The sequence below is a fragment of the Gekko japonicus genome, unplaced genomic scaffold (genome assembly GCF_001447785.1).
Source record: "Gekko japonicus isolate JY-2015 unplaced genomic scaffold, Gekko_japonicus_V1.1 scaffold1508, whole genome shotgun sequence".
In the NCBI taxonomy this organism is placed as follows: domain Eukaryota; kingdom Metazoa; phylum Chordata; class Lepidosauria; order Squamata; family Gekkonidae; genus Gekko; species Gekko japonicus.
The window spans coordinates 119,631-139,903 of record NW_015161441.1 but is presented as its reverse complement, the minus strand read 5'-3'; the positions used below and the strand labels follow the sequence as shown (position 1 = coordinate 139,903).

At 44.0% G+C, this 20,273-nt stretch overlaps 1 protein-coding gene across 2 annotated transcripts in view; it reads right to left on the bottom strand.

Moving 5' to 3' along the window:
• Positions 1-10,235: 10,235 nt before the first annotated feature.
• STAM2 (signal transducing adaptor molecule 2) overlaps positions 10,236-20,273 on the bottom strand; it is a 36,111-nt gene continuing 26,073 nt past the window's right edge. For both annotated transcript variants that reach the window (XM_015429031.1, XM_015429032.1), the window contains exons 11-14: positions 17,749-17,803; positions 16,713-16,866; positions 13,840-13,994; positions 10,236-13,498 (exon numbers count right to left, since the gene is read on the bottom strand). In XM_015429031.1, the coding sequence (XP_015284517.1) occupies positions 13,276-13,498; positions 13,840-13,994; positions 16,713-16,866; positions 17,749-17,803 (587 nt within the window). In that variant the 3' untranslated portion in view covers positions 10,236-13,275. The remainder of the gene's footprint in view (positions 13,499-13,839; positions 13,995-16,712; positions 16,867-17,748; positions 17,804-20,273) is intronic.

Genomic DNA, 20,273 nt, shown 5'->3' with positions numbered 1-20,273 from the left:
GCCGAGACTCCCCCAGGCGCGGTCTCAGCACGCCGGCAAGCCTCGGCGCTGCTATTGCTGCTGCTGCCGCCGCCGCCGCCTTCGCCGCTGCGTGCCTGCTCGCTCTTCGCCGCTGCCTGCGCGTGGGGATGGAGTCGGCTCAGGGCGCTGCTGGCAGAAAGCGGTGGGACCCTTAAAGCGACAGCGACGCCTTTTTCTCTCGGAAAGGTCACACGCAGCCGATGGCGGAGAGGAGGGGAGGGGCGGGATCCAGGAGAGGGTTGGGCGAGGTCTTCGGGGTTGGGGGGTGGGGGCCCTGCGAAGAAATGCAGGTGGATGGGAAGTGGAACACCACCCGCACAGCCCACTCTGGTTTCTTCGTCAGCAGCAGGAGTCGAGGGGCCGCCTGCCACAGACTGGTAGCGCGGGGCTGTCTAGAGAAATCCCAGCCCATGGATTTCAGCGGGTTTGGAGACGGGGTTCATCCTGTATAGAACTCCACTTGCCCACGGCTCTTCCGTGGAAGTCAAAACGCAGACGTTTTCCTCAGATGCAGGCGGCTGTGTATGGGTAGCCACGTAGGAGATTTTTAAAAAGAGACCGACGTTCTCGGGATATAAGCTTTCGAGTGTCAAAGCTCGAGGAACGGATCTGAGGAAGGGAGCCTTGAGTCTCAGAGTTCGTATCCCGGAATCTTGTCGGTCTCTGAGGTGCTTCTGGGCTCGAATCTAGGTTTCAAAGTGCGTAACCTACTTTGCGGACCTCAAAAATAACACAGGAGTCTTGTGACGCCTGAAAAGGGAACACGGTTTTGTTCCAGCGTCAATTTCCGTGGATTATTGGTGGCTCCTCACAGCATCTGAAGAATCATTCTTTAGTCTACGAAAGTAGATGCTGGGATTTTATTTTTATGAAAAGCTTGTCTTTCAAGTGCCTCAAGGCTCTTTAGTTTTGTCCCAACAGAGGAGCCCGGCTCCCCCGCGGACCTGCTCACCTCGTGTTACCTTCAACACACAAACACCCTCCTCTGCTGATAAGCGTGGCAGCTGAAGGGGGGGGGGGGTTTCCCCCTCACAATAGTTTAATCCTGAGGGCTGCGGTCACACACACTAAATAATCCACTTCCAATGCCCTTTCGAATTGGATTTTGCCAGTTCACACAGTAAAAATCCAGTTGGAAAGTGCATTGAAAGTGGATTATTTCCTGTGTGTGACCACAGCCCCTGGAGATTCTTCTGAAAATTCACACTGAGCCAAGGAGAAGCCAATGAGCAGGGGAGATGGGTTGACGTTAGAGCACTTCCCCACCCCCCACCCCCACCCCACCCACTTAAAAAAAAGAAATTCTATACTAAAAATAAACTCCCAGTTTATAAATTCATGTCACAAATGTAAAAGCTTGAAAAGAGTGTGTGTGTGCATGTGTTAATGTTAGGTGAGACTCCAGGTTAGATCAATCCCATGCCTAGTTGTGGCCCTGTGGATCTAGGGACCCCTTCCTCAGAATTTGGTCAGCTAGACCCTCCCTCATAAAATGTATTCTGTGATATTTAGAGTCCACTGATTTAGAGTCCAGTGTGACTGGTTTGACCTTCATTTTTTTATTCACCCGCATCAGAATGCGTTCACATTTTTAGTTATTTTGTGGTTTTATTATTCTTCCACTGGTCTTCCAAGGAGCTCATGCAGAGTCCTTTCCAACCCACTGACAACAGCCTGGTGAGGAAGTTGGGTTGTGAGTGACTAGCCCAAGGTCACTCAATGAGCTTTCTGGCTGAATTGGGATTTAAAAGCAGCAATCTTCTCCTCCCTTGGCATCCATGCATGCTGATGTCTGAAGTCAGTGGGGGCACCTAAAAACCTAAACAAAGCATGCGTTTTTGTTGTTGTTCAGTCGTACAGCCGAGTCCAACTCTTTGTGACCCCATGGACCACATCACGCCAGGCCCTCCTGTCTTCTGTCATGCTTCGGAGTTTGCTTAATGTCATATTCGTTGCATCGATAACACTGTCTAACCTGTCTAATCGATAACACTGTCTAACTAGAGAGCCAGTTTGGTGTAGTGGTTAAGTGTGCGAACTCTAATCTGGGAGAACTGGGTTTGATTCCCCACTCCTCCGCTTGCACCTGGCTGGATGACCTTTGGCAAGCCATAGTTCTGATAAGGACTGTCCTTGAAAAAGAGCAGTTTCTCTCAGAGCTCTCTCAGCCCCACCTACCTCACAGGGTGTCTGTTGTGGGGAGGGGAAGGAAAAGGAGTTTGTAAGCCGCTCTGAATCTCTTCTTCTTCATCCTTTGCTGTCCCCTTCTTCTTTGACCTTCTTTGACCCCATGAACAGTAACAAAAGGCTAAACGCATGTTTACTCAGAAGTTAATCCCATTGTTTTAAATGAATCTGTTCCCATATAAAGAATTCCTACATACCAGAGAGAATGCTCCATTAAAAGTAGTGGGACTTCCTTTAAGTAGACGTGATAATGTCACCATACACACAAGTGAGTCCAATCCACCAGTGTGGTGTAGTGGCTACAGCATCAGACTAAGATCTGGGAGGCCTAGATTCAAATCCTTACTCTCCCATGGAAGTGCACTGGGAGAACAGTCACACACACTCAGCCTAACCTACCTCACAGGGTTGTTGTTACGAATATAAATATGAGGCAAGGGGAGCAATGCCCTATGCAGCTTTGGGTCCCCACTACAGAGAAAATCAGGGTATAAATATTTTTAAACAATTTTATTAGGATATATCAATAAGTCATATTATATATCACCTTTTACATTATAATATACCCCTTTCTCCTAAAAACCCTCCCCTTTTGACTTCCCGCAGTGCTCCAACCTCCAGCCCAAATCTTATAGTTTCCCCTTTTTCTTCTCCTTCTTTAACAACATTTTCCAGGTAACATATCTTTTAACTATTCTCCTTAATGTCCTTCTATATTCAATAGTTATCCAAGCAAAATAAATTGTTTTTAACGTCCCAGTATTTCTCTAAGTATTCTTTAAAGTCTTTCCAGTCTGCAAAAAAATCTTCTGCTTCCCGGTTTTTCAGCTTTCTTGTCATTTTGTCCATTTCAACCATAAACAGTAATTTTCTTAACCACTCCCAAACCCCGGGAGTTCTTTCTTGCTTCCAGTATTGTGCGTATGTCATTCTAGCAGTTGTTATCATATACCACATTAAAGTTCGTTTTGCAAAGGAGCGGTGGCGCAGGCGGTAAAATGCCTGCTTTAACAACACTCGAGCAGCCACTATGGCTGTTCGAGTCCCACCGCGGTCGGGGTGAGCTCTCGACCCTAGTCCTAGCTCCCACCCACCCAGCGTTTCGAAAGCTGAAGTAACTGACGGCGAGTAGATAAATGGGAACCTACCCTTAGAAGGGTAGGGGGCACCCTCCTCTACGGAGGTGCGTGGAAGGCAACGACAACGGCGGCGGCTGCAGCAGGACATCGGCTGCAGCAGAATACCGGAAGTAGCGGCATGGCGTCGAGGCAGCAGCGAGCAGTAGCAGCAGAGCCAGAAGGAGTGGTCCCTGGTGGCCAGTGGCAGAAACAACAGGCGACTGTCGTCAGCAGAGGCGGAGGCACAGCGACGTCATCCAAGGGCGCGGCGGAGCCTGAAGGACACAGCCGGACCGGAGGAGGACGTCACCTGTGTATCAGACCGCCTGACTGCCTAAGCGTCAGGAAAAGAACATCTAGCTGCCAGGAATGGAGCCAAAAAAAAAAGAACAGCCGAGCCAAAGAGACATCAGCCTCCACCTGGGTGCCGGTAGGCAGCCCCATCCATAGAATCAATGTGGCCTTAGTTAGGGTTCAATGTGACTAGTACCCCACATGTAAACCGCCCAGAGACCCCCACGGGGGTTAAGGCGGTATATCAAATCGAAGTAATAAATAAATAAATAAATGTTGACTTCTTCCATTTTGAGACCCAAAAGTAGCATTTCAGGCTCCTCCTTAAATTTACATTTCATAATTTTCTCCATCTCTATATGGACCTCAGTCCAAAAGCTTTTTGCTTTGTCACAAGTCCACCACATATGGTAAAAAGAACCCTCTATTTTTTTACATTTCCAACATTTGTTTGACATATTACTACTCATATTTGCTATCTTTTTGGTGTCATATACCATCTATACACCATCTTATAACAATTTTCTTTTAAATTATTACATGTTGATATTTTTAGCAAGGTATAAATATTTAAAGAAAGAAATAGGCAGAGGCTTTGCTTCCCTCACCTCTGGTGCTCGATTTTTGTAAAAACAAAACTACCCCTCCTCCCTTCCCATTTCCTCCCAGAGCAGTTTTTAGATGAGGAGATAGATCCTCTGCCATAGATATTTGACACTGCCTGGTGCATATTTCTTTTCCTTCAAATGCTTAGAGGGTGGGAGCCTTCGCATCTGCTCAGCAAAGCAGGCAAGCTGCTTATCACAGAGGCCTGCAAATCAACAGCCCAGAGTTTCCCTAGCATACAGAGCCCTTATTGTCCCTTCCACTGTAGCAATGACAATTCTTCCGCCCTACAAAGGATACAAGCAAAGCCTTGGTCTTTTCCCTTAAAGGTACAAGGTAGCTGGGCTACTAGTAGAGGAGAATTGGACAAGACCCAAACCATTACTGCTGTTCTCACTGTCCTCTTTTAGCAGGTACAGAGGCAAAGTTATATGTCCTCTCCCTAATCAGCACCCCAGCTTTTTAAAATTGAGAACCCTACCCAAGCTAATGAAACAGCATGCTGTATGCTGAAAAGCCAAAGAGGGATGATATTGTTTGATGCACATATGGGCTAAGTGTTCTGGTTGGATCGTGTACCTGGCATGCCTGTGTCACTACCCCCCCCCCTTAGTGTCCCAGGAAACAAAATTTAAAGACAACCATGGTGAAATGGAAGCCTAAGGCATTGAATAGCAGCCACAGAAGTATTTTGCTACCACCATCTTCACACAAAAGGCCTGTAGCAATGGCCTCCCTTACTTCGCCGCTTCTTCGCTCTTTCAAAAGTCGTGCTGCATGCTGTGTACGCTTGGCTGTGCTCAGTGAAACCCTTGCAAGATTACTTCTTCTCATGAGAGTTTGCCCACCTTTTTTTGACTGTGCTGTGGACAGACCACCAGAAACCATGACTGAACTTTTGTGAAAAAGAAGCCATCCTGTGACACCCCAGGAACTTGCCTGAGCAGCTGGCTGCACAGCTGTGCAAAAGGGCCTGGTCAAGCAAGGTGGCAGGGGGATTTTCTCCTCTGATTCCTGGGTTAGAGTGGCAGCCGTTTTGGTGAACTGGCTGGCAGGCAGCAGCAGGTGGGACAGGAAGCTGGCATGAGGTGGGGCCTCAGGTCACTTTACTGCAGAATCAGCCCTGCCCAGATACATCAATGCCACTAGAAAAACAGCAAGATCAGACCCGGTCCCTTCAGATGCTAATGTCAAGAGGTAATTTCTTTTGGATTAGTTACTCCATTGGGTCGGATTTTAGAATGCGAACACATTTCTCAATAAGCACAAGTAGGACCAAGTTAGACATTGTGCAACAGCTACAGCCGGCTTCCTAGTGATGCCTGTCATTGGCTCTGTTCGACAGGGCTGCTGTACGATCTTCCAGCTGCCGGTGGAGCTCAACTAGTGGTGCACATCCACCTGACCCCATGAAACTGCTTCTGTGTGATACAGAAAATGTGTCTGCTTTACAGGGCTTCGAGTGAACTGAAATCAACCAACTGCAAATTAACGAGAGCTCAAATTATAAGCAACGGGGATTGCAGTTTACACACTTGGGACTCCTGCAGTCTAATCCCACGGTCCCCAAAGCCCACTGAGGTCTTGGTGTAAGACCATTTGTAATAAATTTCCTAAATTAAAAGCCTTTCATTGGTTATTGTTAGTAGTACTCTAGCCCAGGAGCCTGCTTCTCATTGCCCAGACCCTTCCCAACAGATACAGAGTTAAACTTATATTACATAATGGGGGGGGGGGATGAAAAATCCTGAACACAAACTCTGTTTCTTGCAGTACTTTTGCTATGCCAAATGGGCAGTTGGAGAATAAGATGCACAACAAATGGGACAAGTTGAATTTTATCTTGGTAACAGGCTGCATAGCAACAGCAGAACACAAAGGGCTACCAGGAGGCAATGTGGTTAATCGCTACTGGGTCAAAGGAAACCCCCCCCCCATCTTTTAGCATATGAAATAGTGCGCAGAATAATTGCCTAGTAAAAGCAACACCAACCATGTGCAACACCTACCTAAGTAGGGTTTAGAGGGGCTTTTTGCACAGCAGAATCCCATTTAAATCTGGCCTTCTGACATTCACCGCCTTGGGTCCTGGCTTACGGCCCAGGATGTTCCTATGGAACATTAGTTTAATTGAATCTGTATGTTTTTGAGTTGCTGCAATAGGCAAGACCATTATCATCTTCACTATGGTTTTAATAATTCTGTCTATCAATCCCAGATGCTGCACAATGTTCCAAAAACATAACAATTCATTCCTTAAGAGCAACTATAATATAGAGGGGTCATAGTCTACCATCTGATGGTTTAAATTAAACACCATCCTAACATTCACTAAGTAAACACAAGTTTAACTCTAGATAACCAGTCTTCAGCACACCATGCATCAGTTTCCACCACATTCACATTTGCAAATGATGCCTGAAAAGATACTTGGTTCTATGGGACCTATGTGGCAAACAAACATGTAAGGGGGGAATTGAGTGAAATTGACCCCTCGTCCAGTCACACAGCTCCACTTTCAGAAGAGTGGCAATTTGAGCAGATTCCCATTCCTCCCTTCGGCTGCCCCACCACCACCATACTGCTTTTTGTCCAAGTGCCTCTTGTGATTCCAGGCAACATCTTTCCAGAGCTGAAAGAGGCCTTATGGGAAGAAAAAAACATGAGGGAAATCCCTGTATGCCATCAGAAAGACACAGCCTCTTAATTTGGGAACCCTCCTCCTTGCCCATAAGCTCAGGACACATTAAGAATAAAAGCGGGGCCACAGGGGCTGACGGCAAGCTGTAAGGACTCCCACCCCATAGAAGCTTGAGGAAGTATGGTGCATGGTGCTTGCCAAAAACATAATTTTGCTATAACAATGGAGTCCCAAACACCAAAAGGAGGCATGTCATAACCTTGGACCAAGAAAACCCTAACAAGGAGAAGCCAGTTGAAGAAGCCACTGCCCACCTCCCACTTTTAAAAGAATAAATGTTGAAGGAGATCCTCCACTATATTGGATTGTGTTGCCTGTCTAATCTTTCCCGCTCATTGCTATTTGACCTACAGCTGAAGATTTTATTTTAAAAGAGTTTATAAATAATTCATCATTACAGCAGTTTCAGAATTGAGCCGTCAAGACTATTTTGCACAGTGTAAGCCAAAGCAATGTAGTATGATCTTGTGTACTTTTTATAGGCTGGGTACTTGTAAAAGCAAGGTGATCAACATGCCCACCCTTCATTAGAAAGGAAGTGCAACAGCTCCAGTAATGAAGTACTACCCCAGTGGTAGTAATAATGACCAAAGACCAAGCTGAGGTCAACTTCAGCCACACTGGGTGACTGAAACCTCCACGCTTCAAGTGTTGTTTTGCAAGTCTGCTTATGGATTTCCTGAGAGGCATCCAGTGGCAACTCTGATACTACCAATTCAGGATTCTTCCTCCTTTTAAAAGAATGTATAGATTTGACTGGGAGGGAGCAAGGCGTTGCCACCAACACTAACTGAAAGATTCAGGACAAATATTTTATCAAGTACAATTGATGTACCAGCATTTATTTTGATAAAGTTCCTCATCAAAGGCTCCTAAGTAAGCTCAAAAATCATGGGATAAAAGGACAAGTTCTTTTATGGATCAAAAACTGGCTAATTAATAGAAAACAGAGAGTAAGTATAAATGGGCAGTTCTCTCAGTGGAGGTACCGCAGGGATCAGTACTTGGTCCACTGCTTTTTAACTTGTTCATTAATTATTTGGAGTTGGGAGTAAGCAGTGAAGTGGCTAAATTTGCGGATGATATGAAGTTGTTCAGGGTGGTGAAAACCAGTGATTGTGAGGCACTCCAAAGGGATCTGTCACAGATGGGCAAGTGGGCGACAACATGGCAAATGGGGTTCAATGTGGCCAAGTGCAAGGTGATGCACATTGGAGCCAAAAATCCTAAATATAAATACACGTTGATGGGGTCTGAACTGGCAGAGACTGATCAAGAGAGAGATCTTGGAGTGGTAGTAGATAACTCACTGAAAATGTCGAGACAGTGTGTGACTGCAATAAAGAAGGCCAATGCTATGCTGGGGATTATTAGGAAGGGTATTGAAAACAGATCAGCCAATATCATAATGCCCCTATATAAATCAATGATGCGACCTCATTTGGAATACTGTGTGCAGTTCTGGTCACAACACCTTAAAAAGGATATTATAGCTTTGGAAAAAGTGCAGAAAAGGGCAACTCGAATGATAAAATCGTTGGAACACTTTCCCTATGAGGAAAGGTTAAAGCACTTAGGGCTCTTTAGCTTGGAGAAACGACGACTGAGGGAGGACGTCCTTCTTCACCCAAAGAGTGATTAACACTTGGAATTCACTGCCACAGGAAGTGGTGGTGGCTACAAGCATGGACGGCTTCAAAAGGGAATTAGATAAGCATATGGAGCAGAGGTCCATCAGTGGCTATTAGCCACAAGGTATAGATAGGGACTCTGGGGCAAGTGATGCTCTGTCATCTTGGTGCGGGGGGGGTGTCAACAGTGGGAGGGCTTCTAATGTCCTGGCCCCACTGGTGGACCTCCTGATGGCACTGGTATTTCTGGCCACTGTGTGATACAGTGTTGGACTGGATGGGCCTTTGGCCTGATCCAACATTGGCATCTCTTATCTCTTATGTTCTTAGCCACCTACCTAAATATTAATTTGGATTCAAGAGACTATAAACTCCCCCCTCAAAAATAACTACTGTTAAAGAGTTTCCCTCTTTAAAAGCTTAACATTTTGAATACAAGCCAACCCTGTGTGAATCCACAAGGTACAGCTGATTCAGTCAATGCAAATAAGCAACTGGCAACATAAACTTCTGTGAATTAGAGGAAGAATGATTCACAGGAACATTTTGCTATCAAGCCATATAAGGTCTGCCAGTTACATAATCTTTTATTTCCTACTCTTAACTGGGTCACAAGGTGTCCTTAGGTTGTATTAGCTTCTATGAGTTACCTCTCAACAGCTATGAACAATGTTCTGTATTCTATTCTCCCTTCAGTTTCTTATTGCCTGGTGTCTCATAACAATCCCCTCCCTTTTTAAAAAAAAATGAATAGGAGTTGAGTGCTGGCATAATGTAGCAGCTAGAGGTCTGGACTAGAATCAGGGAGGCCCATGAGCAAATCACCTTTCTGCCATGAAACTGGCTGACCTTGGCCCAGCCAATCTCTCTTCACTTCACCTACCTCACAAAGTGGCTGCAAGGATAAAATACAAGAGGTGGCCTGAGCTGCCTAGAGGAAGAGTGGAATGAAAATGTAATAAAGAAAATGATGCACTAGAAATTAATGTAGGGAATTAAAATGTGCCCCTTCCCAATATTCATAACAGATCCACAGTGTGGTATGTATATAGTGCAGCTACACATAGGCTTAAAGGGCAAAGTGTTTAGAAAACAAACCTAGAAATTACACAGTAGTCCACTTCACCCATCCACAGAAGCCTCTATCAAGGTGTCCACTCTGAGCAGAGCAAAGAGAGCAGAAAGATTTAGAGTTCCTCCTGGACAAGAGGTGTGTGTCAATCATCTGACCTGACCAAAATATTCTGCACAAGATTAGGCACAATGCACACAGCACTAGTTTGTGTGAACTCCTCGCCCAATTGTGTTGCTGCACTTATGCTGTTTGAGCACAAGATGGCACTAAATGCAGAAATAAGGATTCTGCAGTTCTAAAGTATGTTGTTGTTGTTGTTCAGTCGCACAGTCGAGTCAGACTCTTCGTGACCCCATGGACCAGCTCCCGCCAGGTCTAAAGTATGTGGGTAAGGTGAAACTCACAAGGCCAGAAGTCCATAACTCATTTCCAATGCTTTTGTGGAAGCAGGGGGGAGATGACGCAATGAAGAGGTGTAGATAGAGCCTTTAACATCCTTAACATGAAAATATCCACAACTTGCACATGTTTAAAAAAAGACTCTACTAATCTTTTGTTAAATAAGTTTTATTTGCACAAGTCTGCGCAAACATGTTGTAGGCAAGGGCTGGGTGCATTTTTCTACGATCAGATCCCAAACTCTGCTTTACCCGAAGATAGCAGCATGTGTAAAAACAGCCAAGCCAGTTTGTTGTAGAAAAGAATTCACTTTGTAGTTTGAACTTCAACAAACAACCATAACAGGAGCTTCTATAGCACACAGACAAAGTCCTTAGAAGGCATTCCAGCACTCTGCAGTATTCTCTTTCTTTCCACTAATTAGCTCAAAAGCAAAATAACTTAATCCAGTTTCATGCACATTTGCCCCAAACAGGAAATAAGACCATTCCAGGGGAAAGTCTTTTACACACTACATTTATTGTAATGAAACCTGCCTATATTTAACATTGTGACACATTCCTCTTGAGAATTGAATGATGCAGATAAAAAATGGAAAAAAGTATTCAGTAGAAAAACCTCTGAAACAGCATGACACAGCTACCCCTTAACTGGTAGCCCTTTGTCAGGTAATTCCAGAAGCCAACAAATCATAAAAGCAGACAAATGAAAAGAGAGTCAACACACAAAAACACACAGGGTGTTTACAACACTGGGAGGAGGAATCCTAAATAGAAGTATAGGTGTTGTGGCCTTTGACGACTCAAAAGTTGTTTTCAAAAGGGTTCACTCTTAAAATATCTGAACTGGGGATATTAGCTATTGAACATTCTCATGCGCAACATTCAAGTGGAAAGGAGAAGGGATTAATTTTTGTACAGTTTAAGGTAGTAAATTATCTGCAAACAAAAAGCATACAAACTGTCAGGAATTTCTATTTAACCAGTTAATTTATATGGAAAAAATTGTTTACTTTTGATATAAAAATAGGTATAAGCCTGTAGCACATTCTCAATTCCATTCATATCAATGACCTCATTTTCACTGATGTCAATGGAGTTAGGAGCCCAACTATGGAAATCATTTGTGAGTTCCTTTGGCAGCATAACTATGAACACACCTTAGTAATAAATAATGATATAGTCTAGAAAAGGGAAGAGGGGTAAGAGATGATCCAATCGACACCAAAACACTAAATACAGTCTCAACATCAAAATTTGTACATATTTACAATTTGCAGAAATGCATTGTAAGGGTACAGCAACTAGCAATAATGCCAAATGCAGCTACATATAAAATTTCAGTGATTTATAGAGAAGGAATATACATATGTAGTTGTATATAAAGTCTCAGATAAGTGAATATATATACACACACACTATTTATATTATATATAATATATAAAGATCAAAATACAATGGAAAAAGGTTGTTTCAACTCAACATCCATCAGACATTGGGCACCACTTAATGTAGTATCAAAGACTGTGAATCAATAAAAACTCTTGATTACCTCATGTACTGATGAACATGAAGTTATACACTTTCCCAAAAGTCTTCAATTTGTTTATAAAATGTTCAAGCTGACAGAAAAAGAGACAACCCTTGCTCTAAATAAATTTCCTAAAGAGCACCCTTCAAAATGAATCCTCAGTTTTAAATAAAGAAATTATTCATATATGTTCCATTTAGCCACTCTAGATCATCACTGGACAGAAAAAGGAAAGATAGGACCACAAAGAAAGAAAGCCTTTAGCATCTTGTTTTCTGGATTAGACAGAGATAGATAGCCCACAGGTTGATTTTCAGAACTTTTTTTTTTAAAGAAAGACATACACGTATGTTGGTCCAATATGAAGCTTCATCTGACCATGCTCACGCTTCTGAACAGTCTTAGTTAGCACCAGTATAGGAACTCAAAGAGCCACTGAACAGGCAATTTAGATTTGAACACGTGTTTTACCTCACTTTAAAGTTAACATGTATTCATAGGGCAGACAACATATACTCAGACACCAATGTATAAAGACCTTTCAATTTCTACACATTTAATCATGGTCCTTTGCTTCCCTAAATAATTTCTGTATCCCCCCCCCACATTGCTCACCCCATCCAAGACTACAGATTAGCTATATGCAAGTATTTAATGTGTGTGCAAAGTGTGTGCAAAGTCAATAAGCAAATGGACAGCAAGGAAAGAAAGAACACCTGAAGATAAAAGAACACAGATTCTTTCCTTTGATGAATTTCTATTAGGAAAGGAAGCCAGGCACTGGAACACTTCAGCTGTTCACACTACTAGGGTACTCATCTAAATCCCTGTTCTGCTCAGCATGTATTTGATATGTAAGGCCAAAAAGACCTCTGTGGGCCTCTGCTATGATTAACCCACGATGCAGGCACAAACTGCTCTTTCATGTGGTGAAGTGAAAGGAAAGCTGAGAGAGAGAGAGAGAGAGAGAGAAGTGCACAAGATTTAGTTGCATTAGGGCGGCTTGGTCTTGGAAATTAAAGCGCCCTGGGGGGAGCACTCCCCAAGACCCTCTCTTCCCTTAGACTGGGAATAAAGAGGACTCCACAGAATAAACAGTGCTAGTTTTCAGTGAAATGAAAAATGAGTGATCCAAGCTGGCAGAAGCCAGAAAGGCCATTAACTTCCTCTGTCAGTCAAGATTTCCTTCTCCCAAGTTCACGACTTTATTGTACAATCATAAAAAAGCAGTCTGTTAAGATGATCCAGCAGAGAGTGCAAACTGGGGAAAGCAAATTATCTAAATAAACTGGGTTTCAGGACAACACTCGAAATTTAAAGGTTCCATAAAAACGACGGTATTAATAAAGTTTGGAATGAACAAACAGGAAGAGCAGCGTATATAAACTTGCTTTCCACTCTCCCCTCTTATGAAAGGGAAAGTTACTTTTATGGAAGCTTAATTGTAAATAGGGAGAAGGGGGGACAGAACACTACACAAGCCAAGGTTTAAAGGCCATTTCTGAAAAGGGAAAAAAAAAACACATTAGCAGCTCACCTTATTTTAAAAGCTATGCAGAAAAAACCAGTTAAACTTGAATTAAGTTTTGCTTTGAAACTGCTTGGTTGTCTTTTCCCTTGAGCAGAAGTATCCTTTTAGCTCAATGAAGGGCAATTTAAATGACAAGGGTCAGCAACATCAGAGATTTGTTTTCAGGAACAGACTCTGCATTTTCACAGGAGAGGCTGTTGGTGGTAATTTGTCTGTTGCTGTGGAAGTGAATGAACTGGAACTGCTGGATAGCATGTTCCTTGAGGCAAACTAGAAGGAGTGTTCTGGTAGGCTAGCATATCCATAGGCAGGCTCATTGGCTGGGTGTAAGGGACCGTTCTAGCTGGTGGAAGGCAAGAATTCTGGTTCATGTAAGCAGGGCTGGACACAGAGTCTAGACCAGTGCTGAAAAACAAACAAAAAACGTTAGTCAACATGCAAAGGGATGGCAACCCAAAACAATGAAATAAACCATTCAAAGCACTGAAGTATTATTTAACATTCGACTCGGATTCCGTTTCCTGTCAGCAGAATGGTGCCCCTGAATCCTCCTCCTCCTGCTTCCGTGACCACCTCCCGCCCCTCACCCACCCACCCATGCTGGGGAACAACATGCAGGGAGTAAAGAGAGGGACTGGTGAAAACTATACTCTCTTTTCTGCTTTTCACAAAACACATTTCTGTTCTTAAAGGATGAACCTGAAAGAATGAGACATTTTATTAACATGATTTTGCTGAAGAAATACCTTAGATAAGCTGTCTGAGCAGGCTGAGATGCTACTGAAGAATTTATAGTCGGAGGCAAGGACCTCAGCTGTCCAATCTGATCACTCCCGGGATTGTAGCCTTGAGGAACACCATGAACCAAGTAGTTCCCACTATGAGCATGGAGGGGATATGGCTATAACAGAAGAACAGAACAAAACAAACTGCGTGACTAATCACTAAGATGAAGGGGCAGGGGAACGGTCTCATATATATACCTATCAAATAACACAGCTACTTTTGTAGGAAGCAGAAGCACTGCATTACGCATGTCTAAAGTTTGTGAAGAATTTCCCTGCACAGGCCCCCAAAGAGTAATGGGAGCAAATCTGTTCCTCCAAGGGTAAAGGGCAGTATTGCTTTCTTACCCTGAAAACAGAGTACTAACTCAAATCCCAGGTATTTTACCTGACATGATGAGCATCATAAAGCCTAGAACTAAAACTGTTGCTGACAAGCAAAAGGCCTTCTATTTCCTGCATCAACCTACAAAGTAGGGAAGAGATTACTTTTCTATTTCTTGCCTGTAACTGCAAAGACTCTTCCACGGTATGCTGCTGGTCAGTTTTAGGAGATCTTAGAAAGTAAAGCACATGTACAGAGGAGCAAGTGTTACAAATAAACTAACCAAACACCAGCTTGGATACTATGGGACATATATGGGTGCAGTTCTTTCCCATTCTCCTCTCCAAAATGTATAACCCACCTTTCTGCCCAATCAGAACAATCAAGGTGGCTAATAATTTAAAGTAGAACAATATATTAATAGATCATAAAACCAATTAAAACCAAAAGGAAAATACATATATAAAAAAACAGAGCCCACAATTAACACATAGGGTATAGAGGAGAAGTCACTGAGGAAACGACAAATGAAACAAAAAAATCTCCACCACGGATGGGACAATGATGGATGGGAGCAGATGAATATCCCCGAGAAGCAAGTTCCATAAATTTGGTACCATGGCTGAGAAAGGCAACCTCTCTCAGGTTGCCAGCCACCCACCTAACCTCAAAAAGCAGGGGCAGACAAAGCAGGGCCACAGAAGAAGACCACAGGATCAGGTAGGCTCACATGGGAGAAGGGGGTCCTTCATGTTGAAGGTCTCACAAGGACAAAAGGTAGATGGCGGGGGGGGGGGTACAGTCAGGAAGGGGAATTAGGTGAGATCATCCTCCTCTTCCATCAGCACATACATTTGGGTCAGACCACTGTGTCCAACCTCTTTTTTGCCAAAACTGTTTGAATTCTGCAAAAGCCTGAATACTACTAGGATAATAATTTTAAAAATACTAATCCATCTTGCCTGAATTACACTGATTTATTATTCAACATACACTTTGAAAGTGCTGCTTACACTTTTTTGTAATGAAGAAAAAGCATGTGGAAGGAATCAAAGTCTCAACACATGTGTGCAATCAAGCACTCCTACCAGAAAACTGATTTTTCATCATGATTCAATTACATAATGCAGAATTTAAATAACATTTTGCAACCATAGTTGTTAATCCTAAAACAGGAAGACCAAAGGCAAAAGCACACTGAAGCACAGGGGGTTTATATGTGCACATATCCTACAATGGCATTGTATTGTGCTCTCAATTTCTGGCATACTTGCCAAAAAGACTGAGCATCTTGGTTCTAACATGATTCCATCTTCACAGGATAACAGTTTACGAAGAACATCACCTGTGCTATGGGTGAAGGGATGAATCACCCTTAATCACTTTCTGTAGGGATAACATTTCTGTGCAGGTAAATCACACCAATAAAGAAGGAATCAAGAAAGTCTTGACACATGTGCAGTAAGCATCCCTACCAGAAAATTGATTTTTCATCAGAATTCAATTTTATATAGCAGATCTTAAGTAGTATCATGCAACCACAGTTATTAATTCTAAACCAGGAAGCATTATCTTGAAGTGCAAAGAATATTAGACCTCCAGAGGTTTAATACTCATAATTTACTTTACACCCCCAAATATAATCTTTCATCATTGCTGAGAGTTCGCAGCTAGGCATTATGGCTAACTGCATCATCTTTGATGTGGCAGTTTCCATAGTAACTATTCTTTTTGCACTGATTATGTAAAACCTAACTAATACATGCAGTCACATTTGCCTTTTTTTTTGCTTAATTATTGCCTACAAGTCCCCCCCCCCCTTTTGCATTTAGAAGGATCTCAGGGTTATTTAATTTACTGCACAAAGAGCTTGCTGCTTAGAGGAATGATGGAGATAAAAATCAAAAGTAGTTTGATTTCATTTGGAAGTATGGTACTTGTCCTCCTTAGCATTTTTAAGCATATATTTAATCAGATTCTTAGATATAAATGTCAACGATCTAACTCAAAATATATGCAGGGATATATCTGTCTTCACTGGCAAATGCTGATGTGTCACCAATTGTGATGCTGCAGTTAACTGCCTTACTCATTTTTCCACAAGTCTTATAACTGGGCAGTTTAATGTGTGAAGAGGCTGCTGTCAGGAAGTCTATTTATCCATGTTTTGATATGTGTGGTTATAGCAGAAGCATATTTATCAGAAAAATTCTCTTGGTAAAGAGGATTACACACAAAACATTCTCCAGCCTCTATTACTGACATGGTAGAAGTTAAGAGCTGCATTTCGTGGGAGAAAGTGAGAATAGTAATCAATGCTGCTTTGTTCCAAGCATATGTTGACATTTCACGCAGCAAGATTTAGGGATCCATATGGAAAGCCTGTTTACAGCCCAGCTATGAAATCGGCTCTCACAGATACTCAAACAGTCATTTTTAAGACGAGAGCATTTGCTGGATAGCTCCTAATTTAAAAAAAACAAAACAAAAAACAGAAAAGATCACTGACCTGCACTGGAACACCAGCTGTTGAGGGTGGATAGTGTGTGGATGAATGCATCTTTGAGTATGTGGAATACATAGGCGCTTCATTCATTAGTTTGTTGTACAGCTCCAGGGCCTCTAGTACTTTAACGTTTAGTTCTGACAACTCTGAATGCTTCCTAATTCCAAAAAAAGATAACCCATGTCAAGCGATTTTGGTCATCATGTATTTGTCCATGTTCTTAAATTCCGCACACCTGTATCTTTGTCTAGTTCTTAAATTTCATACGCTATATAGCAACTCTACACATGCGCGCGCAGGCACACACAGCATCCAGAGAAGATAAGGCTATGCAGGAAGACTATGCAATACCTCTGAATCTTGACTCCCAGTTTACAAATTAGCAAAATGATGTTGGGGGGGGGGGGGCACATATCTAGTACTCATTAGTCCTACTGACTGAACTGTTAATTAAGGATGAGACTGTCAGGTCTGAAAATCACTTTTATGCTTACAGCCAATGTTCAACCAAATCTGAAACACACACACACACACAATACTGAAAGGGTGGAAATCCTAAGGGCATTTCCGCCAGTGGAGAGATTTTTGCCAATTTGCCACTCTGTAGACCGCCATTTTGGGACAAGTGCTATGGTGGGGATGGAGGGGTCCTGAACCCTCAATACAAAGTTTTAGGGACCCAGGAGACTACAACAGGAACACTGCATTTCGTGAGCAGAGTACCACTTGCAAATCCTAAGATCCAGCCAGCAATGACTAGGTTCAAGGTATCCTACAAAAAAAGTACTACCAAACTTGCAAACAACTGTGTGTTCTGATCTCCTTGCAGCCTGAACTGTCCCCTCCTTTTTTCTGTGTATACATATCTTAGCACAGCAAATCTCTTGATTTTGTCTACTAATTAAGGAAGACTGGACAAGTTAAAAGAGTGTAAGAAAAATAAGGGAGTTTTGTGCTCCCTGGTGTTATGAAATGAAACACGAGCAGAATATACATTACATGTTAATTTTATTTGCAAAAATAAACCAACAAATTTTACCTATCAATTTCTTCTAGCTTTTCATCTATCATGGGACCCATCTGTTGACAGATATCTGAAAATATAGATATGATTAAAATGTTACTATTTACCCAAGCATATATAGATCAAACATGGAATTGGACCCGGTGACCATTCCACAAATAATTTCTCCACTGGAGTAACTGAATCCAATCGTACACTTATTTAAAGTACTTTGATGTCACCTCTCTCATCACCAGTGGTTCAATTTATAATGAAAGCAGCTTGAAGACGCAACTGTAAGCTATGTAAACACTTATGATACACAATATGCAAATTTTCTTTGGCTCAACAAGACATCCCCCAAATTTAGAAGCCAGACTAATTTTTCAGCGTAGGGATTTTGTAATTTAATGGTTATATTTTCTAGTTATTGTTATCACAAAGTCTAATCATACCCTCATTATAATTTCTCACAAAATTATTAAAGCTAAGACAAAATTGCTGTACTACATAAATAAATACAGAGACAATCCTGGTTGTCATGGTGTGCGTGACCGAGACCTGGGTGAGAGAAGGGGAGACCCTGAATCTCACCCAGTTAGCCCAGCTGGGCTACTCGGTCCTTCACCAATCACGGAAGAGGGGTCGGGGGGGAGGAGTTGCTATTCTCATTTGGGAGGCTTACTCCTTCAGGACACTCCCGTCTGTAGAGATCGCGGGCTTAGAGTGTGTCGGCCTGCTGTTGGGGGCTGAGGAGAGTTTGGCAATTTGGCTGGTGTACTGACCGCCTAATGCACTGGCCAATAGTCTGCTGTCCCTGCTGGAAGCCGTATCAGGCTGGGCGTTGGATCACCCTCGACTTATAGTCTTGGGTGATTTCAACGTCCATGCTGAGGACGCAGCCTCCAGCCGGGCTACGGACCTAGTGTCGTCCATGGCGGCACTGGGACTCTCACAGTATGTATCGGCTCCTACGCATCAGGCCGGGCACATGCTCGACTTGATCTTTGCAGCGGGTGTGGAGGTGGACCGGATCACTGCTGAGGCAGTGCCATGGTCGGACCACCTAGCCCTGAAGGCCCATCTGAACATTCCACCTCAACCCTGTATAGGCGGCAAGCGCATTTTTGCTCGCCCGCGGAGCTTGATGGACCCGGAGCGGTTCCAGAGGGCTCTGCGGGACTCAAGACCCCCTGGCGGCTCACTAGATGAGCTGGTGGAGGACTGGAACGTCCGATTCTCCGCGGCCATCGACGAGATCGCTCCCAGGCGTCCTCTTTGCACTTGCGTTAGGCGTGCCCCCTGGTATACCCAGGGGCTGCGGGCGCTGAAACGAGAGCTTAGACGATTAGAGAGGCGGTGGCGCCGCGCTCGTGACGAGGCAACAAGAACATCTTATAGGACGTTTATGAGATCCTATGAGATGGCAGTCAAGGCCACCAAGAAAGAGTTCTATGCAGCTGAGATTGCGTCTGCGAGCTCGCGCCCGGCCCAATTATTTAGTTTAATTCGGAATTTGACAACCTTGCCTCAGGGCGAGCAAAAAGTTAAGGAATTGGATATCGGCTGTGAGGCTTTTGCGAGCTTCTTTGCAGATAAAGTCTTGGGGCTCCGCCGCGACCTCTCCACCACAATTGAGACAGTGAGGGAACTTGAGGCCCCTTGCACGTCTTCGGGGCCGGGTTTAGAGTGTTTCAATCTACTCAGCCTGGATGAAGTGGACAGATTGCTTGTAGCTGTACGCCCAACTACATGCGACCTTGATCCGTGCCCCTCCTGGCTCATTAAAGCGAGTCCTGGGGGGCTACGAGGCGCTGTGCGGGACATTGTCAACACGTCCCTCTTGGAGGGGCGTTTCCCGACTGTGCTCAAGGAAGCGATGGTCCGTCCTCTCTTGAAAAAACCATCTCTAGACCCGGCCAAATTGGCCAACTTCCGGCCGGTGTCTAACTTACCCTATTTGGGCAAGCTTATAGAGAGGGCGGTGGCGTTACAGTTACAGGGCTTTCTGGAGGATGCTTCAGTCTTAGATCCCTTCCAGTCCGGCTTCCGCTCGGGCCACGGGACCGAGACAGCTTTGGTCGCCCTGACTGACGATCTCCGGAGACATCTGGATCGAGGCGGTGTGGCGGCACTGGTGTTGTTAGATCTGTCGGCAGCATTCGACACTGTCGACCACCAGTTGTTGATCCATCGCCTCGCCGACGTGGGGATTCAGGGGCTTGCCCTTCAATGGTTTGCCTCTTTCCTGCAAGGTCGGGGACAAAGGGTGGTTTTCGGGGACCAGCGCTCCTGTAGGTATCCCCTAGAGTGTGGGGTACCACAGGGGGCAGTGCTGTCCCCGATGCTATTTAACATCTACATGCGCCCCCTTGCCCAGATTATCCGGAGTTATGGGCTAGGGTGTCATCAATATGCCGATGACACCCAGCTCTATCTGATGCTGGGCTGATCCACGTGACGGTCACCTCGAGGCTAGATCACTGTAACGCTCTCTACATGGGGCTGCCTTTGTCGCAAATCCGGAGGCTGCAAATGGTGCAGAATGCTGCGGCCAGGCT